This window comes from Colletotrichum lupini, chromosome 7 (assembly GCF_023278565.1).
Source record: "Colletotrichum lupini chromosome 7, complete sequence".
Classification (NCBI taxonomy): Eukaryota; Fungi; Ascomycota; class Sordariomycetes; order Glomerellales; family Glomerellaceae; genus Colletotrichum; species Colletotrichum lupini.
In genome coordinates, this window is record NC_064680.1 from 461,415 (window position 1) to 484,998 (window position 23,584).

General features: G+C 52.5%; 8 protein-coding genes across 8 annotated transcripts; 3 read left to right on the top strand and 5 right to left on the bottom strand.

Annotated features, from left to right (window-relative positions):
* Positions 1 to 55: 55 nt before the first annotated feature.
* On the top strand, positions 56 to 3,922 carry CLUP02_13183 (WD domain-containing protein; the record flags this gene model as incomplete). Its single annotated transcript, XM_049292127.1, has 1 exon — positions 56 to 3,922. One exon carries the CDS (start codon positions 56 to 58, stop codon positions 3,920 to 3,922), a length of 3,867 nt encoding a protein of 1,288 aa, XP_049149273.1.
* Positions 3,923 to 4,247: 325 nt separating this feature from the next.
* Positions 4,248 to 5,636, bottom strand: CLUP02_13184 (UV radiation resistance-associated protein; the record flags this gene model as incomplete). The annotated part of the gene is made up of 1 exon (XM_049292128.1): positions 4,248 to 5,636. The coding sequence occupies one exon, from the start codon at positions 5,634 to 5,636 to the stop codon at positions 4,248 to 4,250; it is 1,389 nt and encodes a 462-aa protein (XP_049149274.1).
* Positions 5,637 to 7,504: 1,868 nt separating this feature from the next.
* Positions 7,505 to 8,212, top strand: CLUP02_13185 (uncharacterized protein; the record flags this gene model as incomplete). Its single annotated transcript, XM_049292129.1, has 1 exon — positions 7,505 to 8,212. One exon carries the CDS (start codon positions 7,505 to 7,507, stop codon positions 8,210 to 8,212), a length of 708 nt encoding a protein of 235 aa, XP_049149275.1.
* Positions 8,213 to 8,427: 215 nt separating this feature from the next.
* CLUP02_13186 (uncharacterized protein) lies at positions 8,428 to 9,916 on the bottom strand (the record flags this gene model as incomplete). The annotated part of the gene is made up of 4 exons (XM_049292130.1): positions 8,428 to 8,893; positions 8,960 to 9,441; positions 9,491 to 9,675; positions 9,889 to 9,916. 4 exons carry the CDS (start codon positions 9,914 to 9,916, stop codon positions 8,428 to 8,430), a joined length of 1,161 nt encoding a protein of 386 aa, XP_049149276.1.
* A 3,798-nt stretch (positions 9,917 to 13,714) lies between these two features.
* CLUP02_13187 (uncharacterized protein) lies at positions 13,715 to 15,100 on the bottom strand (the record flags this gene model as incomplete). The annotated part of the gene is made up of 5 exons (XM_049292131.1): positions 13,715 to 14,088; positions 14,146 to 14,210; positions 14,271 to 14,647; positions 14,719 to 14,798; positions 14,854 to 15,100. 5 exons carry the CDS (start codon positions 15,098 to 15,100, stop codon positions 13,715 to 13,717), a joined length of 1,143 nt encoding a protein of 380 aa, XP_049149277.1.
* A 756-nt stretch (positions 15,101 to 15,856) lies between these two features.
* CLUP02_13188 (daunorubicin C-13 ketoreductase) lies at positions 15,857 to 18,205 on the bottom strand (the record flags this gene model as incomplete). The annotated part of the gene is made up of 9 exons (XM_049292132.1): positions 15,857 to 15,957; positions 16,020 to 16,123; positions 16,186 to 16,221; positions 16,276 to 16,371; positions 16,486 to 17,121; positions 17,176 to 17,248; positions 17,314 to 17,546; positions 17,602 to 17,735; positions 17,894 to 18,205. The coding sequence occupies 9 exons, from the start codon at positions 18,203 to 18,205 to the stop codon at positions 15,857 to 15,859; spliced, it is 1,725 nt and encodes a 574-aa protein (XP_049149278.1).
* Positions 18,206 to 18,702: 497 nt separating this feature from the next.
* CLUP02_13189 (uncharacterized protein) lies at positions 18,703 to 20,014 on the top strand (the record flags this gene model as incomplete). The annotated part of the gene is made up of 3 exons (XM_049292133.1): positions 18,703 to 19,090; positions 19,330 to 19,649; positions 19,739 to 20,014. 3 exons carry the CDS (start codon positions 18,703 to 18,705, stop codon positions 20,012 to 20,014), a joined length of 984 nt encoding a protein of 327 aa, XP_049149279.1.
* A 152-nt stretch (positions 20,015 to 20,166) lies between these two features.
* On the bottom strand, positions 20,167 to 21,715 carry CLUP02_13190 (FAD binding domain-containing protein; the record flags this gene model as incomplete). Its single annotated transcript, XM_049292134.1, has 2 exons — positions 20,167 to 21,166; positions 21,222 to 21,715. The coding sequence occupies 2 exons, from the start codon at positions 21,713 to 21,715 to the stop codon at positions 20,167 to 20,169; spliced, it is 1,494 nt and encodes a 497-aa protein (XP_049149280.1).
* Between the last annotated feature and the right edge of the window lie 1,869 nt (positions 21,716 to 23,584).

The following is a 23,584-nucleotide window of genomic DNA, read 5'->3' on the forward strand; positions in this document are numbered from 1 at the left end:
CCTCGGCATACCGACCACATTATAACGGCGCTGCCAATGGCGCCGTGCGAGCTCCATGTATAGCCGCGAAAACAAGATCATGAGAAAACTCCTCGGCAAAGTAACTGCCGAAAGAAGCACCGACACCCACTCCATCGGCATCACCAGTGCGCCGCAATACCAGGCCTCCTACAGACCCAGTGCCTCTCAGAACGTCGTCTACCCTGCCGGCGCCCCCATTCTATGCCTCGATACCTCCACCGATCACCGAGCTGCTGTCATCGCCGGTAGACATGTTCTCAAGACTATCCTCTTCGACGGCCTGTCCGTCAGCGAAGGCACCGACCTCCGCGCCGCTATCAACTCCGCCTCGAGCAAGGGCGCATCGAGCTCTCTGACGGCAGACCAACTCTCCATTCGAGACGTCAAATGGCATGGCGACGCCACCATCTTCACTGCCTGTGCCAACGGCAAGATCTTCTCCTACGACCTTTCGAGGATTGCGACCGGCGGCGCTGCGCTCGAGTTCGTTCAGACGAGGGAGGATTCGCGACAGGTCAACAGTCTCGACATCAACCCTCATAGGCAAACCACCTTACTCTCCGGGAGTCAGGATGGTCTGGTGCGGTATTTCGACATTCGCGCGCCAGTACAAAGCAGGTCAGGGGGGCTCACCTACAGCCCTCGAGGGGCATACAAGTGCAATGCGGACGGAGTCCGGCAGGTCAAATGGTCACCCAAAGATGGCTTCTACTTTGCCTGTGGCACCGAGTCTGGCGTCGTGCTCAAGTGGGACGTACGCAAGATTGCTCAGCCATTGCTCAAGATCCCTGCGCATGACAAGGCCTGCGCCTCCATCTCGTGGCATCCGGATGGCAACCATCTGATCAGCGGCGGCTGGGACAGCAAATGCGCTGTATGGGATATGTCCAAGAATGCTGATAAACGTCAAAAGCCTCGATGGGTCATCTACACACCCTCCTCTGTATCTGCGGTGGCGTGGCGGCCTGGTCTTTGGTCTGCCAGCGCTCAGGGAAAACGCGCCGCTCAGGTTGCTGTCTCTTACGACGACGGCAGCCACAAGCGATACGGTATCAACGCCGTACACATTTGGGACTTGGCCAGGCCATCCATGCCATACAAGGAGATTGAGCGCTTCGAGATCTCCCCCTCAGGTCTGTTGTGGCAGAACCAGGACCTTCTCTGGACCGTCGGCCACGACGGCTTTTTCAACCAATGCGATGTAGCATTTGCCCCGAAAGTCCTCGATAGGCAATCTGTGTCGACGATGGCACTATCTGCTAGAGGCGATGCCGTCATGTTCCTCGACGAGCGACTACATGACCGCCCACGACCTCCCATCGTCCATCATCAGCCAAGCGTCGTGCCTCCACGAACATCCTACAGCTCAAGTCCGACGACACCGATGCTGAGCATCAGTCGCAGTGATTCTGAAGAAGATGTCGTCGGCAGCTTTTTAGGGCCTCGTCGGCGAGGGAGCAGGAAACGCAGGCACAGTCTGCGCTCCATCCCCGTCCTCAGCACCACCCCTCCATCAGGGCCAGGCCTAGGCGACGATCTCGTTCTGGGTCTTGAGCAAGCCATCAAAGTCACAGGCACTTACAAGACTCAGCAGTCTATGGCTGTTGGTCATGTGCCTGCAGCAGCAAGAGTCGATGTTTATCAATACCTTTCCAGCTACTATCTTGAGACTCTGGACAAAGACCTCCCGTTTGTCGATGGAGCGAAACCACTAGCGCAAAGAATCTCTGGCATTATGGAGAAATACGCATGCGCTGCAGAACACGTCAATCTGTTCCGCCTAGCACAGACATGGCGGATTCTGGCTTACTCAATGAACCTCTTGTTGAGCAGAAGAGCGCAATTCCACCTCGAGACGCGACTTGGGCGATTCCAGAAGAGGCGGTCCATTTCCAAAGGCAAAGATGTACCCAAGCTCAGGGTACCGAGAGCATTGGATGTTGTTGTGGAGATGAATGGGGAAGAAACCCCTCGACGGCCGTCAGCTCTTACATCCAATGGCATAGACAGCAAGTCTTTGGGGCCACGGTCCTTGCTCTCCGAAGAGATTGAAAGCACATCCAACGTTGCAACCCCAATTGCGAGGGCCATCAACGAGGAAAATGCGGACCAGTTTGAGGAAGCTCAGCTGCCGCCGGTCAAAGAGTTGGATAGCTTTGCTTTGCCCCCCGCTGCCCACAGTACGTTCAACATAAGTCCAAGGAGACGGCTGGACTCGGTTCCTTTGTCTACTACAAGTCATGAAAGCGATCAGACGCAGGCCTCCATCACAGAGGGATACGACTTCTATGATACTGACGCACTGTCTCAAGCGATAGATGTGCCCGAGCCAAAGAAAAAGGAGCAGAAGCCCTTGGACTATGGCCCCCGCACGCCGAATAGTCGACGCCCGTTGCGACATGACTCTGATGGCTTTTCTCAAATGTTTTCCATGTCCGAGAGCAGCCGACAGACTTCTGGGCTGGCATCATCCTCCGAAGGGGGTACATCAGCGTCGGCTCACTCCATCACTAGCTATCCCGCTCAGCTTGCACATCAAAGGAATGCTAAAGAGCAGGGCGAATATGAAAGCCGCATCCGTGGCAAAGAAATCGAGGACTCTCCAGAACATGGTGCCCTGGCGTCGCTGCATGGTCCTGGCGAGAGTATGCCCAAAGAATCTCCAGAAGAAATCTTTATGATTTCTCAGACGACCGTGGCTTCTGATACAGCTACGGATGAACCGTCGACACATTCACAGCTGGGATCACTACCTGCGACCTACGAAGACCATGCACCTCTTCACGTCGGTGTTGCTGCGTCGAGCCCTCCGAGGATCGCCACAGCCCCTCAACACGACACAACACCGAATATTCTCGAGTCTGACTACCTCCCATGGTCGGGAGACCCATCATACCCACATCCTTTATCATCAAACCCAGAGGAGGACTGCTCACCGCCGCTGAACCCGTACACCCTCCTGTCTCGCACTCTGGATTTTGAAACACGGACATCAGCACTCAACGCCTCCGCCATGGTCCTACTGCTGAAGCCTCTCGTGCCCGAATCCGTTATCGATCCCCATCGCGCATCCTCCATCCTCCGGCAACACCACTCACGCCTGACAGGAATGAAGCTCTTCATCGAAGCTGCCCTCCTCCGAAAGCTCTGTATCAAGGGCTGGCCAGAAGGTATTCCAGATTGGGGCGAAAACTACACATCCATTTTCGGCCCCGCTCAACAAGGCGTCAAGGGCGGTTTCATCTGTCCTAGCTGCCACAAGCCGCGAGAGCTGGACCCGTCTCTCGGCTCCAGGGCCCTGTGGAAATGCGACCGCTGCCGAACAACAATGGCCCCTTGCGCCGTATGCGGCCACCGCGAGACCACAGCCACGATGCTCTCCCTCGCCGAAGGCGTCTCCGCCGCCCCGGCACCAACCGACCCGGTGATGAGCATATGGTGGTACTGTCCCGGCTGCGCCCACGGCGGTCACGCGACCTGTCTTCAAGATTGGCACGCGCCCTCGGACGACGGCAGCTACGAGCTCAGCGACGGGTGTTGTCCCCTCGACGGTTGCGGACACGCGTGTCTTCCCGGCAAATGGCGGGATGAGAAGTCGACGACGCGCTCAGACGAGCTTGGTCGTGCAGCTGTCGAGAAAGTACGCATCGGCGGGGGCGGCTTGGTTGGCGGCGTCGGTGGAGGGGGTAAAGCCGAAGGGGGACGGAGTCCTGTGATCCCGCCCAATGTCCGCGGCGACAGCGTCGAAGTGCCGCAGAGTCGTGCGGTGGAGAGCGTTCGCGAGGCGTTGGCGAACGGTACGCCTACGTCAGGGATACTGAGTTCAAGCCCGGGGAGCAGGACTGGACCCGGCGAGCGCGAGAGGAGGAAGAGCGTCAAGTTTGTGCCGACGGAGCGTTAGTGGCAGCTCGGTCGTCTCTGGCGGTCTCTGTAATTGCCATGACGGAAGGATGGTGTCGGGTTGTGTTATTTAGTGTTTCACGGCGTTGAGGGGAGCATGTGGCGTATTTATACGCATGTTGTTCACGGTGTTGCTACATGTACTTTTTTCCAGTTGGGGCATTGGGGGCATGGAGACGATTCCCACCGAATGTTGTTCGATACGATTGATTCCAGCATTAGCAATTTTATTATGGCGGCGACGAATCGCCGGGGTATCTCAAACAATGAAACCACGTAATTCGACCAACGTTGAACCATCCTGAATTTTCTGGCAACGGCTGCCATCAGTTCCCAGCGTTTTCTCTCATGCCCTTGGTTCTCAGCGACACTTTGAAATCATCGAATGGGAGGCCCGCAGACCCACCATTCCCGTGAGTGAAGTTGTAGTCGACAGGGGAATTCGCACCGTCACGAACGGTCATGGCCTTCCTAAGCTCATCACGCTGCCGGCTGAGCACCTCGCTGTCGGTGCTGCCACGGCGACTGCCGCCGACGCTGCTCGAGTCTTCATCGCCAACGCCTGCCACCGAGGAAGGGATGCGACCTTTAAACCGTCCCGCCCAGAGACCACGGAAGCCGCCTCGCTTACGCTCGGGAACTTCTTCGGTGCCGGCACTGCACACGTACAGGAGATACTTGAGGTTGGGCAACGTATGACGTATGTCGACGACTTTCAACCCTTGGTTGGCACAGAGTGCCTCAATATTTTTGTTGAGAATGAACCAACCGTAGTCGAAGCGATACTGGGCCGCGGTCGACCCACCTCGCGGGAGGTGCAGGGGGAAATCGCGCTGTCGAGCCGCCTGCACCGAGTTCAGGTCGGTAAGCAGAGATATATCGTCGCGAATATGGGACCGTGAGCCAAAAGGCGTGATTGGGTATGGAAGCGGCACAGAGAGGTAGTATTGCAGCGCATTGGTGAGAGCAGCAACATGGCCCAGAGCGGCGGAGAGAAGGTCGTCATCGGGGCCGCGTGAAGTGGCGCTGTCGTAGCTTGTATTTGGAAGGGGCAGGCCCGCGATCTGGAAAGAGAGGGGAGCACTCGTGGGGCAGGGCGTGATCTGGTAGATGTTGCCGAGGTCTGCGCAAATGCGGCGTCGCTGGCCGCGAATCGTCTCCTTGGTCTTGGCAAGAACTTCTTTAGATGCCGATAGGTGCTCTGTGGCGTCGACAATATCCTTTGCCAGCTTATCTTGGAGGGCGCGGCCTTGGGCAATCGCCTCTCGACGCGACTTGAGAGACTCGCGTAGCTCCTCTCGCCGCTTTTCGGCTGCCTTCAAGGATCGCAGCTCTTGGGCCACGTATTTGTTGGCCAGCTTCACCTTCTCCTCGGCGGCTGGTGTCTCGTTGTGCGCGGTCTCATCTAGGATGTCGTTGATCTGGGATGTGAGCTGCTCCTGTGTCGCAATGGCGTCCTGGATAGAGTTGTCCAGAGTCGCGAGCTTCATCAAAGCGTTGTAAGAAGATGTCTGGAGGGGTGGCAGCTCCTTCGGGTGCGTGGGCTTGGCCGGGACATCGAGCGAGTATATACCGTCGGCAAGATGGAAGATGAGGCCGTTGGGCGGGAATTTGCGATTCTGGAGGCTGCCGATGAAATGGAGACTTCGGAGATCGATTGTATCTTGAAGCAGCAAAGTCCATGCTGTTCGCTTCGCCCAGATCTTGATCGTCATCACCGGGGAGCGGGTGACAGAGGGGCCATGGTGGTTGAGATCGAAGAATTGAAAGTTGAAGTTCTGTTGGTCGCCTTGTCAGTCCGGCTGTGGAACACAAGGATTGGAATTTGACATACCGTCGCATGCTCCTGCATTTCACTGATATAGACTGGCTCATCTTCGCCTTCGCAATGCAGCGAGAAGAAGACATCGGCGGCCCTACCGTCGATGGTCAACTGTAGCATGCGCTGTCTCGTGATTGGTGTAGCTTGGGCCAGAGCAGTGCTGCGGCGGCGCAGCGCTTTGGGTCGCAGATTGTCGCTGGAGAGAGCATGTTGGAGCTGAGGAGTGTCGCGAAGAGATTCGAGCTTCGAGGATGTCTTGTTCAGAGCAGTATCATCAATGGTGTGGCCTCGAGGGCGAATGAAGCTCAGGTTTCGCAGGTAGATGCCTCGAAGATGACGAAGCTTGCGGTTTTGAGGAATAAGGAGGGGGCGGGACTCGGGGGGAGGCATCTTGACTTGCAGGTCAATTCATGGCCGGTGGGGGAGGTTTGCGTCAAAGATTCATGAGACCGGGTGTCGGTGTCGCAGCTTTGAATTGTGTTTTGACAAGGATGTGGTGTGAAGAGCCGCACGCCCAAGTTTGTCAAAGGATCGTGATATCGGGTGGTGATGGTCGTTGGGTGCAGGCAAAGCTTCCCGGTTGCCCGTCCACGTTGCTCCTGTCACTGCTGCTGCTGCTCCTGCTGCTCCTGCTGCTGACGGAAGGTACCTCCCCAAAAGCACGGTGCCATTGCTGCAGGAAGGAACCACCTCGGGGAGCTCCTTCCAGGCTGTTATGGAATTAGCCCCACCATCGTCATAGCTGCTTAGATGCATAGATGCATTTACTGCTTGCCTTTCCGAATGGCCAGATGAGTGTTGCATTTATTTCTTATGTGCATACTCTTCATTGATGCAACTTTGATGGCTAATGTGGGACTTGACCACATTCTCTCTCTTTCTTTCCTTCATTCATATGTCCATTTTGACACCTCTACACTATCTTCCAAAGCTTCAGCAGGTTCGACATGTGTTCGATCACGATCGAGGAAGAGAGTTCCTTCGGCGGAACCATTGATTAACCAAACCATGCGTTCCTTGCAGTAACACGCGACAATGGGCTGTTCTCGGCTAGACACGCCCCTTTCTGATACCCAGCCATATGTCAGTCAAGCTTTGGAGAGGAGCAAGATTGATTAAGTCTCCGGTCACACGCGGATGCGCCCGTCGTATCGAGATTCCCTCCCCCGGTAGAACCGGCATCGCGGCTTGTCCCTGACGGTGAACTGCAAAGCGACTCCACCCCGCCCTCGCCGAAACCTTAAATCGCTGCCAAAATGCCCGAGCTTGGCCGTGTGTGGGATACTGGGGATTTTCCCGTCGTCGGCACATCAGCTTCTACAAGAGGAATATTGAGGCATACGTCATCGGAGCAAGGTACACAGCATAGCCGCCGCGGCGCATCGAGCGATAGGAGACGGGCGCCTTAGGCTTGGCTTTAGATGCCAAGTGTGGCAGCTTCAGCTCCCCTCATGGATCTGACACTTTGGTTCGCCCATCCGTCTCACCATTGCGCCCGAGATTCATAGATGAACCACCTTCTATGGCCTTCTCCATCCCGTCTTCGGTCTATGTACTTTCAGAGCACCGTGGGATGCCGCCCATAGATAGTCTTGCTGAGTAACCTTGGGAAACTTTGGCATACGTCAACGAACATACAAGAAACCCGCGGAATACATTTCCTCATCGTCTTCCCAGCAGATGAAACTTGATATTAATGTAGGAAACCTGAGAATTTACCAGCCCTACTCGTCTCTTCTGAGCTAGTTCCTCACATACCTTATGGAAATCCCACCAGAGCCGCGACACATCCTTGTCCTCAGTAGAGGCAACGAGGATGCTATCGTTGTCAACTTACTCAAACACAAAGAGTGTCTCATCCCAGTATACACAATCAGTCATAACACCAAAATGACCAAAATGGAAATCCGGCGAGTAAACTGCGACGCCATCTCCGCAGAACACCGCCCCATCGCCGCTGTCAAACTCCGCACTCTACCCTCGAGGGTAGAGGCTACCGTCCGAGGTGTCAAGTTCAAGGTGGCACGCAAGCACCCCCTGTCTAGTACTCTCAGCTTCCGCTTCCTGGGCGTGGGCGAGATGATGTGGGAGGATCTGGGCAAGCACGGCAAAGGCATGAAGCTCATCGATTTCAACGGCAAAACTCTAGCTTTTTTCCGTCCGAGGCTGCACGTGGTGAATGCTGGCCCCAGAGGAGAAGAAGAAGGACACAGTTCGAGAGGGAGTGGAGAAGGCGGGAGCCGACCTGCACCTGCAAGTCATACAAACACGATGAGCAAGGCCGGGCGGGGGCCCGGGTTCGAGCTGCATGCCGCTCTCGCAGATCTCGACCTCGATCTGGTGGTCACCACTGGCTTGGCAGCGGCAGAATATCGTCGGCAGTTGGATGAGGACTGGGACTTGGTTACGGAGGAGCAGAAGGCAGAGACACGAGAGACGCAGGAGTTGGACAAAGCGCGCGACGGCTGATCTGCTCATTACTCGTTCCATTATACACACATCCCAAGTTTGATCGTGTTCTATGCCCTTGCTGAAACAAAATGGTATTCTGGGTATTGGTATTCCGCCGCTCCCAAATCAAGTTTCCAAGTTCGCCGTCGCTTTAATGCCAATGTAATACAAAAAAACGTTTATCCATAACGCTGAATACTTTCGACTCTCTTCCTATCTGCCTCCTTGGCCAATTAGAACCTCCCATTTTCGTTCTTTTGCCATTTCCTGCCAGACTTGACATTTTGCAGCTCAAAATTGGCTACGTTGACCTTGACATCCTTAGTGATGAGGACTTGACGCTTCCCGTCGGCCTTTGCCGCCATCTCGTCTGCAAGATCGATTGGTGTGGGTGGTAGTTCTGAAGCCATTGACGGCGTCTCGGGAATTTCGTGGAACTTGTCCTTTCCAATATTGAGCATAGAGCGTCTTGAGTTTACCGTCCCTAAGCTTTGATCTTTGGTGTTGGTCTTGTTGCTGGAGAAGAGTTGCGGGACCTTTTGAAGCAAAGGCCGGAGTGCTGGAAGACTTGCGCAGAGGATGGCGCAGAATTCCTCGATGATGGACCATATGACAATGTCGACGTTGTCCCACGTAGTATCGAAAGTGCTCGAGAACATGACGAGATATTTCAAACGAACCATAGTTGTGATACAGGCACTGCGAACTATGTTAGTCACAACCGTCGATAACGACAGACCAATATGACTGTAAAGAAATACTTACAACGAGCCAAGGCTGAACATGAAGCCCAGCGCAATTTTCTTCCTTATATTGAGCTGGAGCTTCACCAACTCGGGGATAGGCAGAACCAAGATCACCAAGTCTTCCACAATACTGAAGACTGCTCCGGCGTATCCAATGGCGGTCACGTTGAGGCATGTCCGGTTCGGGTTGCTTCTGTCCCAGACCGAAGAGACTGGCGTGCATTGGAACACGATAACCAGAAGGAATATCAGCCCGTGGAGCAGCAAAAACATGATAAAGTAGCGGACGGTGAGCTGGAACCACTTTGCCGGGAAAATTCGGGAGAAGAACAACAGGATCGAGATTTTGGCGAAGACTTGAATCATGATGTAGAGTTGCTGAACGGCGTAGAAAAGCTTGAGTAGTTTCGTTCCAGCATCGAGTTCAATGTTCCAGTAGTGAGTTCCGAATCCTAGGTCGGCACTCGCAATTTCGATGCCGGCCAAGCCGGCTAGCAACATCTGATTTCTCGTCAGCTTTCGTCTTTGGTGTTGCGAAGAGTTCACTCACTGTTGCGAAGATGGCTGTCCAGTCATCCCACCACAACTTGTTGGTGATCTTCCATCTTGATATGCACCGCAACGCAACAACGGGAAATGTGATGACTGACAGCGCGATGGCGATAGTCTTGACTTCATTACTCCTAGACTCTTTGGGATACGCATCGCAAAGACTTGTCTCGAGCTTGGCGGCGCCTGGCAGTCATCAGTATGCGAATATCGTGTCGATACTTGCAGAAAACCTACGAGCTTGGTCTTCGAGGTGACATTTGAGTTGCACACACGTTGACAAATCTGACTGCAGTTTGATATTGGGACAGAGACATTCGGTCACAATCGCAACCGATGCCAAGCTGCAGTTGCCCTCTTGTAGACCTTGTGTAATGCATGGAAGTTATCGCAACAAACATGACAAGTCAGCCCTACTGTACTCCATACGGCCCGGAGAATATTTGACAAGGCCCCATGCCGGGAATGCAAGGGCATGCAAGTACAAAAAGCAAACAACAGAGTTGAGCAAACGACAGAAACTTGACGTTGGTGTTGACTTACTGCGCAATTAGGGATTTGTGTGAGCAGGCCGGCGACGCTCTGAGCCTCAACTACCGAAGCAATACACCACAGTAGGAGCAGTAATAGCGAGCGCCGGCCATACCGCCTCGGATATGTGGTCATCTCCTAGATACCCTGGGGGGAATCATGAAGGGAAACAAGTAATTAAACCCAGGAAAAAGCCAGTAGCAATCGAAGAAGCGAAGGGGGAAGGAAAAGGGCATCTCCATTCTCCAGGATGTTTGTGCGACCCGCCGGTCTTCTTTAATATGAAGCAAGGCCCTTTATCCGACCTACCTCCTTCTATGAGAAAAAGAGACTGGAACGAATTAAGAAGGCTACGCAGTGGGCAGCATTGGACCCCTTCCCCTCTCCCACTCACAGTTCCTCGAATCCCACCCGGTGGCCAAGACCTCTATCGCGCGAGTGCGCGAGCCCATCTTTCACCATGGCCAACCCACAGTGACACACCCACCACACCCACAGATACCTGCGCTTGTCTCTGCGTCGACGCGGCAGACTTCCGGGCGAAAAGAGCAAAAGCGGGCTAGTCCACCGAGGGGTCAGAACTGCAGCCCGCTGCAGGAAGGAGAAAAAAAGAAGGTACGAAGTACGTGAAGCATGGTGCAAGGGGAACCCACATGGCGGGTGGGCTTTTCCTGACACACGCTTCTGCATGAACCCTGGCCGACGATAGTTTGGACCAGAAGAAGGACTGTCAATGCGTCTAGAAACACTCTAAGTCGTTTAGTAGAGCCGTACAATGGTAGTGGCTGTGTAGGCCGGCGCCGAACGCCCTCCCGTACTTCTTACTATTATGTAACTTGTGTGAGATTGTCACTGAAGATCTACCAAACCCTCTTGGATCAGCTAGAGCTTCTTGCGGAAGAAAGAGCAAGCAGCGAATACAATACCTAGAATGGCTGGAAGCTAAGCCGAAAGGGCGTCGTACGGCCGAGTTGGTAGGGTCGCGTTGGGGGCGATGAATCGGGAAGACCTCCCCGATGAAAGGACCACTCTTTAGGAGCTTTATCACATTTTAGGCCCTGTCAGTGCGGGGATGGGAAACTTGCGATCAGCGACATGCCAAAAGGGGGTCCCTCGCCTGTGAAGCCCCCCACCACCCTTTGGCCATTTTCGTTCGAGAGATGAGCAGACACAGAAAGACAGACAGTACAGACATGAGAGGGAGGGTGAGAGACAGCGAGTTCTAGCCACAGAGAAATTCGGACGCTACCTGTCGGCGAATCTGATGCCGCTCGGGCGCCTCAGGGGCAGCTCGTTGCTCACTGGGTGCGTCCACACCTTTGGACGGACACTAAATTGTTCCCATGTCGGGTAGCGGAGCGGATAAAGGCAGGCTAAATCCTCTGAAGAGGTCTGACCGGACGTCGAATTGTCAGCCTGTCCAATGACTCGCGACGGGGGGTTAATTAGGCAAAGTCATGACTTCACTTCGTGTTTGGGGATGTGGTTAGAAGAGGATGCGAGCGAGGCCGGCACTGCCCGACTGACCAAGTTGAATCAACAGGAGATGGTATCGGCAGTTTCCAAATGAACACAAAGATGCAGTAAGACAGCATCCATTCCATAGAGATTCAATGTCTCAAGGTATGTTGTAACCGAGGGCGAAGGTTTTCTACCTTTCCACTTGCGTTCAGCTTCCTTTCTAGAACCCTCAAACGTAGATTCCAAGCGAATTCTAGCGTCACGGCGCGCAGGATTTGTTCAATGTTGATTCCTAACCGGCAGATTTTACCCCCTTTAAATAACTTGGGAATGAACATATCAAACCACGGGCGAACTCTGTTCCAATGGTCGCCGGCGCTATACAGGCGCTAACTCCGCAGAAGCAGCATTTTCCCGGCGCTTGGGTCAGACGACGCCTGGGCGGTCAGTGCCGGAGATTCTGGTTCTGGTGGTAATGGCTTCCTTGCCTAGTTATGCTACTCGATTTGCTGCTCTTTAAGCCCACGCGCTAGAACGGGAGAGGTGATGGAGCCAGGTGGCGGACGGGCGCGGGCAACAACTGCAGCCGAAGTTGGTGTGACCTTTTATGGATTTGGAGTTTCGATTCGGATCGTGTTGATTCGAAGTGGCACACTTTTCTGAGTCGTCCTTGCATGCTGCCTGGCTGTGTCGCCGCTGCACGTCATGATTTGAGGTTCGGATACCAGGTTGACGGCTTTTCGGAGTCGGCTGGGGCTTTTGATGGGGCTGAGATAGACGCGGGCCCTAGTTTCTTATCCCGTGTGTTCCCCTTGTTGCTTGATGTGGTGTTCGTGCCATCGTCTGGCCCTGCTGCCCACGGCGTACGGAGTAGATGGAATGAAGCAGGGACGTCGCCCGAGGTGGAGAGCTGAGTTTGGTAGTTTCAGAAAACCCCAGGAAAAGCACTTGGTACGACCGTACGGATAGCTTTCGCCTCTGTCAGTTGGTTTGTAGTGCAAGGCTAGGCTCTTTTAGATCAACCTAAATATCGGTTTTCCGAAGGTCGAACCCGTACTTACGAGTCTCTTCCCTGCTAGATCGTATTAGATCTCAATTGAAGACTCGGGTTCCTGGTAGGTAGCGGAATTTCTTCCGGCTTTACGTGTACAGCATTTCATTCCAAAGTCGCATTGTGAGAGATCTGTCTCAAACTAATGTTAGTATGATGCCTCGAATACCAAAACATATCTAGTTAGTTGACACCGGCACATCATTCTAATTACTCCTCGTATTTATTGGGTCATGGGGACGAAATATCTTAGTCTAAGTGGCAGTGAGAGCTTTCATGCTCCGACTTCCGAGGTCGCCTCCATGGAAAATGCCACGGATATCTGTGCAGTTCAAGATCCTCATTGCCGCATACCTAGTCCGTCTGTCAAATCCTCCCAGACAGCTTGAAACGGGGCCCGCGGATCCGCAATCTTACAAGAGTCAGTAGCAAACACACCATAGCTGTCAGCCCTTCTCCCGGCTTTGAACCGCCTCGACCACCGGATGGTTCGACCACGAGCAAACGGGACAGGCATGAGACCATGTCGACATGAGTCCAGACCACACTCGGATCTTTGCTGGCTCCCGTGGATTCCGCAGAAGCTTCGAAGATCACCCCATGGCAGGTGCTTGGGTTTCAAAAGCTTTGACTGTATAGTCGTGGACGGACGACTTCAAGACCCAGCCCCGGGGATATAAGGCGGAGTTGTGACTGCCTACGTATTCTTGAATACCAGCGGCCGCCGGTCGCGGATGGAATCCCCATTGGCTACAAGGACACTCACCCAATCATATGCGATATGATTTTGAGCACCGGCGATGCTCCGGTGCCAGGACCATCACCAGCTGGCTGGTTGACGGGCGTGCGAGTCGATATGGGAGATCTTCGGTGAAGTCTGCCCCCTATTGCGGCTCGGCAGTTGATAACCCAGTGGTCTCGGGTGGATTAGAGATACTGCACGGCCCTGATCACAAATTACTTACCGACTCAGGTTACTGTACGATGGCACTTGTGATATTCGATCGATAGATCCATGTTGATGGCTGTCTTGTTTTATACCAAGTCCGTTCGCAACAGTCTTTTATCCGTTCACCAATCTGGATATATTCGTACGTCTATGTGGGAATCTCTCAAACTCATTCGCTGAATGTCTCGAAACTGTAATAAACGAAAGTGACGCAAGGTAATAGAAGAAACTTTCTACAACGCAATCCCAAGAACCTGATTCACCTTAGTAGACTGAGGCGTTCTGTCCCAACAACGTCCATACTCTTGCTGCTCCAGTCTGAGCCAGTGAAAATCTGGCTTGAAGTCCGGGTTGACGGTCCTCTCGAGCGGTTGATCCTTCCACGGTGTTGCCATCGGCCTTATGACTCGCGGTGCCACAGCACGGCTGAAGGTTGGCTTTTCAGCAAACAAGGTATACCGCAACGACTTGCTTCTTTCCTTTCGAGGCGTCGGCGGCTTGTTGCAGGAGCACTTGGTGAAGAGAGGAATGATCGGCGGTATTGACATGCAGACGATGCCGATGGTGCACTCTGCGATAGAACAGAGCACCCAGGAGACCCAGTTGTCTGTGACAGTGGTCAATGTCTGAATTCTCTCTATTTTGGGATGCAAGAAAAACTTACAGGGCAAGTCAGAGTCGTTCAGAGGCTCTAGGTTGACAAGCTTGAGGATTGCCGCAGCACATGAGCTGAGTCTCTTGTTAGTTCAAACGTTCCACTCCGTCCAACACTATCGTATTAAAACTCACAGTCCAGAAAAGGCAAAGAGAATCGTGAGCAGAACTTTCTTGCCCGTTGTCATTTTCATGTTCCATATATACGGCAAGGGCACGGTGCACAGCAGCATGTCGATTGCAATGTTCAACGCCGCGCTGGCATGAAGAAAGTCAATAAAAGGGTAGCAAGTAGCGTTGCCAGTCGACGAATCCCATGCCGCCGTGATGGGCTTGCATTGGAAGATGACGGCAAACACGGATGCCAAGCAGAACCCCCCCGTGACGAACGCTGCACCATACATGATCCAGCGAGCGCTTTTATGTGTTATGAGTCTGAGAAAAGAGCTGATGGCTGAGAGACGAGTGAACGCGATTGCGCAAGGATACAAAGTATTAGCAATGAAGATGAGCTACAAGGCCGGTCAGTCATTTCTTTCCCACAGAGATTGTCTTACTAGTGCGTTCGCTTCACGGTCCATACCTGGAGTAAACTCTTGGTGTTATCAGGAAGGAATTCAACATCGAGATTCCAGGAGTGCTGACCAAGTCCTAGGTCGGTCGCTGGCATCTTTGTAAGTAACAGACTTGATTTTATCTCTGACGGATGAGAACATACCTATAGGAAGCAGTGCGCATACTGCAAAAGTGAAGAGGGCAGAAATGATAACAAGTACATCGTCGCTGAAGAAATTCCGTGTTACAGTGCAGCGAACGATAATACGCAAAGGCACTATTATTCCGACGAGGACGAAAGCCGTGAGGTTGACCGCCCAAACCACCGTCACCAAACTCCTCTTATCACCGGTACCACCTCCCATTCTGACGACCTGCAGATCCGACCCGTTGGCGAGTTCGCTATTCATGTTTGACGTATAGAGCTGGAAAAGGCGTAGAAAATGTTATTGATGAATCATGTCGACACTCAATGTCGACAGCAAAGAACTGAAAAGCGCTGGGCGCGAAGAAAGAAGAACAATTTTTTGCGGAAAAGAAGACCATGAAACATCACGACGAAAGCGCGTCGCGTGGCGGGAGGCCATTGACTTTTCTACACAGACCCGAAAGTATTCTATGCCCATGCATCACGGCCGTTGTCATGAGCATCGACAAGCCACCATGGTTTCACGAGTGACGTTTTGCGCCTCCTCTCCTTCGGCGCCACGCGAAAGAACAGCATATCAAAAAGAGACCTCACCGAGTGCCGCATCAATGGGCGGGAGCTAGCAGCGACTTCCAAGGCACTACAGTGTGCAAAGTCTTCATAGCTTGCTTGAGGGTGTACGTGCAGACTCGTGTTTATGGAGCGCGATATGCTATGGCCCTTCGGTCTTTGTGCGGGAAGAGAGAATCTTAATAACGAGTACGGATAGATGTAAACAACATGTTTTCCATCTTGTAGGTCGTTTCGCACCCTCAACTTCATCGTCGATTCAGTCTCCGAGTGAAGAAACGACGATGAGGATTCCTGTTCGGAACATGAAAAGAAGATTACGGCACAGCTTATCTCGGCGCCAATCGACAAGAGGCCGCCACAAGACCGCACTCCCCAATTCTTCGAGAGGAGCTACGGGCAGAACAAAATTAGCAATCCCGAATTAGACCAACATAGCTCACCATTTTCAACCTAGTGCCTCGGGCTGGGAGCAAACTAATGCTCGGCGCACTGACGCCTTGAGGAAGAATTCTGCCTTTGCCGACTCACCTGACGGGGCCGGACCGTCTCGATGTGTGATCACTGGCAGTCTCAACACGTGGGATACAGGCATCTGCGAGCAGTGGGACACTGGCCTGGAAAGTTAACATTGGGATCATCGTGGCATATTGTGATGGCCCAGGCACTAAACATGCATCCTGCTGTGAGATTGCAGGAATCGCGGGAGATCATCCTTAGTGAAACGTCATGTAATTATTACTGGAAGCTGCTAAACGTCATTATTTCTTTCTCAACTTTCTTGATGCTCTGAAAGGATGCTGAACCTCATTTCTGAAGAGTGGGTGCGCGCGTTGGTGCCTTCGAGATGATATCAACCGGCTTCACACCTCTTCGGAGAATGCTATCCCATGCACCTGGAAACGGGTCCTGTATACTCCGTAACCGCATGCCCCCTGAGGGCTTCGAACCAAATTTGATATACTACCGTGTTCTGTTGATTGATCGAGTATTTGTGTGCATCGAGAATAGGATAGATGAGAACATTCGTATGGAAGCCTGGGCAAACCTCGTTTGCCATCATCTCGTCGCGACTACCATTCTTGAAGGGGTGCGAGGCCGAGCGTCGCCAGGTACTTGTTCGCCTCGACTGTGGTGTGCTCCCACATACCCCTCACCTGCTTCTCGTTCTTGGCGACCGGATTCGGTGTCACGATCTTTCCAAACGGCTCTAGGTACCTACCCTTGTACTTGTCTGCATTCTCGCGAATCTCGGCGGCAGTGGCCGCAAAGACGGATGTGATGGCGCCTTGGTCGACGGTGAGGAAGGCCGCCGATCTAACAAGGGAGAAGAGGGAGTTTCCAATGTCCTTGCTACCGGGGCTGGCCACGCCACCGGGGTGCACTGAGATGGACAGGATCGGGAGACTTTGCTCATCCAGAATTCGCTGCAGCTCTTGGGCGAAAAGGAGATTGGCGACCTTAGAGACAGCGTAGCGAATCATGTCGACCACAAAAATACGGCTAATGATATAGCGCCATTGCCACGGGTAATAAGGCACAGGCTTCGTCAAGAAAGAAGCGGAATCAAAGGTGAAGCCGTAGTTTGATGGCAGCATGGCATAGTTGACGTTGGAGCTGAGAGTGATGATACGGACGTCGGCCCCGGGTTGCTTTGTGGCTTCCTTGAGAAGCGGCAGTACGCCGTTGGTGAGAACAAAGTGCCCGACGTGGCTAGTTGCACGCAATATTAGCAAACATGTCCACGTGGGTTTGACGAGCACTTACTTGACCCCCATGTGCCATTCCCACCCAGGACCCATCGTCTCCGTTGTGCCGGAGGCTAGACCGGCATTGTTTACTTTGAGGGGTATCCTATCAGCATATTTCTGCCCTCAACTCTTAATAAACACCACGACGACTCACTAAGAATGTCCACCCTGGTCTCCTTGCTCTTCAGCTCTTCAACAGCGGAGGCGACCGACTTGAGGTCTGCCAAGTCCAAGGGGAGCCAGTGGAGGTTGGCGGTATTTATCGCAGGATTTTCGGCCGCCAGTACTGTGCGAGTCTCGTCGGCTTTGGCCTTCGATCTTGCTGTGAAGTAAACCTTGGCACCTCGAAGGGCGAGGTACTTGACGGTTGACAAGCCAATGCCTGCACTGCAGGTGTGTCAAAAGAATTGCTAGCTTTTCTTCGGTTGGGTCCACAACATACTTCCCACCGGTAACAACAACCACTTTACCTTCGAGGTTGGGCATATCAGTGAGGGGGTCCCACTTTCCAGACATCTTGAGCTGCTTTTTCTTCTTCAACTTGTTGTAGTTCGGGAATTTTGTGATCGAATCACTCTATCTCGACCAGGTACTCTGTACGATGTTTTCTCCTGTCTTCGCCGTTGTACTTATTATCTTCAGCGCGAAGGATTCATCGCTCTGGCGTGCCGCGTCACTGTGTCCTTGCTAGGCACAATCAGGCCGACGTCTCCCTTCTCGGACACTTTTCAAACATTGCTCATGTAATCAACCCGTAGATCGGTGCCGAGCCCGACGGGAGCGGAGACGACTGGGGGTTCGGATGGAGCCGCTGCCCCTTGGGTCTCGTCCGATTCGGGACAATGCTGGCCTTGGCACTCTCCACCATTGCTGGGACGTTTGTATAATTTGAGATTCTGATTCGTGGAGAGTCTAGACACTATCCACCGGCTGCTCTTTGTTGCCGGGGTTGGGTTGAAGAGACGAGATACATGATTGGTCAAGTTTCGTGCCATGGCCAGAACCAACCTGTAACCAACAAGCAAAGTGAGTCGAGGGCTAACCATTCGTTCGAAGACCGCACGCGGCGGAGGGAAGGAGGCAGCGGGAGAAGATGAGGAGGGGGGCCGGAGACGAAGCCAAATGTCGACAACACAGTCAGCTTTCTGGCTTTCTCCAGACATTCTCCTCTTTCGATTCTGCCACACACCCTTCCCGTCAGTCAGGATTTCACTCCTCTCATCTCGTGCACCAGAAACCCTTGTGTGACCCGAGCGTTTGCTGGAATAGGCAAATGCCAACCTTGTCCCCAGATCATCACGGACGTCTCCCGAGCCACTGAAGCTCGCTCAAGTCACCCATCTCGTACCTCTCGTCCCGGCCCTACGGTTCAGTTCGATTAGCGGGTTCCTCTCGCTGCCTTGCTATTCGGTAACGAAGGTCTTTGGCTCCATTTTCGAGGTGAACCGGGAAGGGGTACGAAGGGTACGCCATCCGAGGTCGTTCAACGTCCAGCCCTTACTCGTTCGCCTCTCGACGACAGTGGTCCACGGCTTCGCCCGCGATGCCGCCCGCGAGCAAGGGCGGCGGCAGGAGCCGGGAGGAAGGGTTCCTTTTTGTGCCCATCACCCATCCAAGCGAGACCAAGGCCTGGAAGAAAAAGGTCAGATCGCACGCCGCACGCAATCCAAAAGCCCGTCAGCAGCGGGTGGCCGCCTATCAGAAGTCAACCACACCTCCTGAGCAAAGCCAAATCGAAGATTCCCCGGCTCGCCCATCGATTCAATCTGTGAGGTTGTGGCTTGTCACGACCCTGAAAAACGGCTCGCGTTCTGGCCACACCCCCCTTCTCGCCGGCAGCCCCGTTTCAATGCTCGGCGCCGCTAGAACGGATCCATTCAACGCCTTCGTCAGGAGGGTCACTATCCAGGAGCAAGGACTTCTTGACCACTGTGAGTATGAGACCTGAAAGCTTGACTGATAATGTACATCAGCCTGTAGAAGTTGCGGGCCGGGACTGCAGTCAACCTTGCAAGTATAAAAGGGCGGGCTGCGGTATAAAGGAACCTTTCCCTGTTTCCTCCCGCCCTTCCCGTTGCTTGCATGCACAGACTGCAGCTCATACCTCGGAAAGAGCATGCTGTTTTTCTTGATTGTGCCAAGGCTACAAGCTGACTATGTCTGTATGCAGTCCTACGCAGCATGGCGTTACTAGAGTTGATCCGTTTGCCAGAGATGGAAGTGATGGTGCAAGGGGAACGAACGGCATTCTGCAAGATGATGACGACCTACTGGGTGCAGTCAGCCCTCGCCGATCCGGGAATGCTTTCTTTGGTACTGCTCTGGTCTATGCGACACCTTGCCACTGTACGAGAGGAGGGCTACAATGACCCTGTGATGACGATGTATAAGATGGAGACCATACGCCAGCTCAACGCAACAATCACCAGAGAGGGAAACAATATCAGTAACCTCACCATGGCCAAGAGCCTTTGCTTGGCATCAGACGCTGTAAGAGATCACCATATCCCCAGGGTTCAAGATCACATGCCTAGTATCAAGTGAGTACGATCATGACGTGCTAACACAAATCGTTCCAGAACTTGGTTGGAGAACCTGACGTAGCCGAAAAGCACTTGAAAGCCGTTGAACGCATGGCACTTTTGTGCACCGGTGGGACAAAGTCGGCTGTGGGAGAGGGGGATGAGTCGCTCAACGATCTGCAAATGTTCTTCAGCGAGAACGATATGTCCCCGGCACACATGGCACAGGTCAATCTCAGCTTCAAATCAGAAGAATCGAAAAGAGCTGGGGGAGTAAACCGGAACATGGACTATGTAATACGTCCGACAAGAACTCCGACGAGAGCTGCCTAATTTACTAATACCAAAAACTACATCATGATATTTCAGTGCTTGGTGCTAATGATCCATGCTTTTTTGTCTCATTAAAACAATTCTCATACACGCCCCAACGTGGAACTAATGTGACAGTAAATAGGCTAGGTAGTTACATGTGTGCACATGACTTATGAGCCCACCCCCTGCGGGTAGGTGAACAAATTCTTGGGATCAAGCTTAGCCTTGATAGCCTTCAAACGCCCCAGATTATCCCGGTAGTACTGATCTTGTGCATCCGCATTGCTGAGCTGGGAGTCGGCATAATTCACGTAGCGACCCCACTCATTAGTTGCCATGGTGTTTGTTACTGATGCCATCCATTTGCTGAGGAATTTGTATCCGGACTTTGGGTACGCAGAACTTCCAGAAGAGTCATAGAACTGCCACATGAGCACCTTATCACGATGGGCGTAAGCTGTCGCTGAGTTTGAAACCTGGGCTGTCTTGGTTTTGCCACCATGGACATCGATGAGGACGAACCAGCCGCTGTCCGTCGACTTTGCTGTGTTCTGGTAGTAATCGGCAAAGGCAGCGAAGCCCGCAGTCGAGACCGTCTTGGTCATGAGACTCGAGGCGTAGAAAGTATCGGATAGGCTCTGCGGCCCGGTCTCATCAAGGGCCGCTGAGCCGGCGTAGTGCTCCAGCTGGCCGATCCAGTCAGTCTGGGTAATGGTTGCGCCACCGACGTCGATACCCAGGGGTGAGAGGAACTTCTTGAGCACAGCGCGTGTCTGGTCTGCGGTCCCGTAGTAGAGGCCGTCAAACGCGGTGCTGTCGGCGGTGACGACGGCCCGCATGTTTAACTCGATAGGCTTGTCGTTCTGGGCATACTTTTGGAGAGCCACGAGAGCCGAAGCCAGCTTGTCCTTCTTAAATGGTGATGAGATCTTGAACCATGTGACAACTGATGGGGCTGCGAAGGTGTTGAACTTGAACTCTGTAACGATGCCGAAAGACGACCCCGCGCCACGAAGGGCCCAAAAGAGATCCGTATTTTGGGTCTGCGATGCTTTGACGACCTTTCCGTCGGCCGTGACTACGGTCGCCTCAACGATCCAATCTTGCGCAAGGCCGTACATGGAAGATGAAAAGCCGAAGCCTCCATGCAAGACATGTCCCATACCAACACTGCCAATTTGGTGTTAGCCTCTTCCACAACTGACCAATGTACTTTGACGCTTACCCAGGACATGATCCATGTGAGATGGCCCGGCCTCCCTGATTAAACAGCTCCGTCGCGATGTGGCCAAGCCTCGCGCCCGCTTGCACCGTCGCAGTGTTATCGGAATTCAACGTCACGCCGTACATCTCGTCGAGCCAAACAACCACATGGCCGTTTTCGCCGCCGAGTCCGGCCGAAGAGTAGCTGTGACCGCCGCCTCGGGCTGTGACCTTGAGATTATACTGCGCTCCGCACTTCACGGCGGCCTGCACATGGCTGACATCGGTCGCCGTTACTACAACGGCTGGTGTGTATTGCAAACGAGAGTTGTAGGGCCGGATATCGTCGGACCAATCTGAGGATGATGATACGGCAACTGGTGCCTTGGCGGCGTTGAGACACCCCTGGACTGTGTTGTTCGATGTGCCGGGTTTGGTTGCTGCTTCGGGCAACGGCTTAGCCACGGTCGAGTGAATGCTGCCAAGAGCCAAAGAAAGAATGATATTTGACCACATGTTATCAATGAATGTGAGTGAGCTTGCCTCGAAAGATGAGATTCGTGGTCCAGCTCTCCGTGCCATGTAGGTTTATATGTCGACGAAGAGACTAGGACGTCTATTCCTGGTGTTGCACCCAAACCCATTCGCCTCCACGAGAGCGGTAAGGGTTCGGGAGGGCCGCCCGTCATCTCTTTGATCTTTGAACATGATCCGAACAAGCTTCTCCACGGGGCCATTTGGATTTGTGGATTTTCTGGGGATCAGACCAGACAATGGAAAGAGGCGCCAGCTCCCAAGTTGATGACTGGTCTTTGTCTGGGGCCTTAGTCACAAACAGTTTAGCCCGGGGGTCGATCTGTTTGCACCGACGGAAACGGCGCAAGACCAAACCGATCGCAAATTTAGGCCTTTCAAACACGAGAAATAAGGTACTACCTAGGTGCGGCGAGGCGGCCAAATTTCGGGAAGCCATATAAAAGTTATAGAGAGGGCGCTTGTCTCGGGCTTTCCTGGGCCGTACCCCATCCTGTAGTCCTCCGAGATGAACAATGATTTCAAGGTCTACAAGGCTCGTAGGACAGCCACCAACCGAAGGCCAGCTCGTCCGTAGTCTCGTCATGGGTGAACTTCAAGACGAACGCTCCAATTGAGTCTAGCGGAGGAGCAAGCCGCAAGATGACTGCAAGTATTTGACGGCCCAATCCCAGCACATTATCCTCGACCACCGGCCTGGAGGGGTGCCTTAGCCCCTACTTAATTGTACCTTGGTGCCACACATGGTTCCTGTCTCAGCCTCTGAAATCATTTTTGACTGATAGCATCAGAGGCAGGGGATGCGCATTCATCCGCCATAATGTCAATATCGCCAAGTATCATGAAATTTTGTAGTTTCCATAGATCAATTGAGTAGACAATGTGATAAGTGCAACCACACTTTCTAGCTTGCTAGGCTGTCCTCGCGCTGATGTGCAAGGAGTTGAGGGCCTGAGCCTAGGAGGATGATAAGTTGATCTCGGCGATTGAGAAACACACCACACTAATATCTCACCCGACTCCTGAAGGATCTTTATGCCAGCGTAGCATCTGCAGGCCTCTCTTTAGCTCCCACTTAGTACCTGTGCCTGCAATTGATGTCTATGACTCCTCCAGCCTGACTCGTCTGGCATTTTTGAGATGATCCTTCAGTTAGGGGCGAACATTAAGCTGAGCAATCTTCACATGTTTCTGCATTTCTGGGAAGTGTAAAATAGATGTTGACTATCGAGAATCTTGACAGTGTCTCAAATGTGAAATACTCTACAACTTCGTTCTACTTCATTAAATACCTATCTCAAAGGTGCCAACTTTATCTATCACGAGTTATAGCACGCAGCAATGGGCATACGGAGTATAGTAAAAGTAGCTTAACTATCAAAGTAGAAATAGATAAAAGGAAAAGGTCTATATATACGATATCTAAAATAGATATATGATTTAGTATATAATAAGTACTTTATAAAGTGCAATTACTATCCCTATTATATAATATACCCCCTAATTACTACTATTAAGGAGCTATTATACTTAAAATAGAATCTCTAAATACCCTTATAAAGGCCTAATTTAGTTAAATATAAATAAAAGAAAAATAAGTATAAGGGATACGCGTTTTTTAAACTACGTTTATTATAAATATATCCCTTTATTTAAAATAAATAGAATCCTAACCCGGAATAGTACGTATTTTACTACTTTTAATATATAAATTACTAAGGGTAAGGTTACCTAACCGCTTTATATATATCTAAATTCTTATAGTATTACTTAGCTATTATTTTTCTTTTTCTTTTTAACCTCTCGTAGTTATTATAAATACCCCCGTTTACTATACGCATACTTACGTAA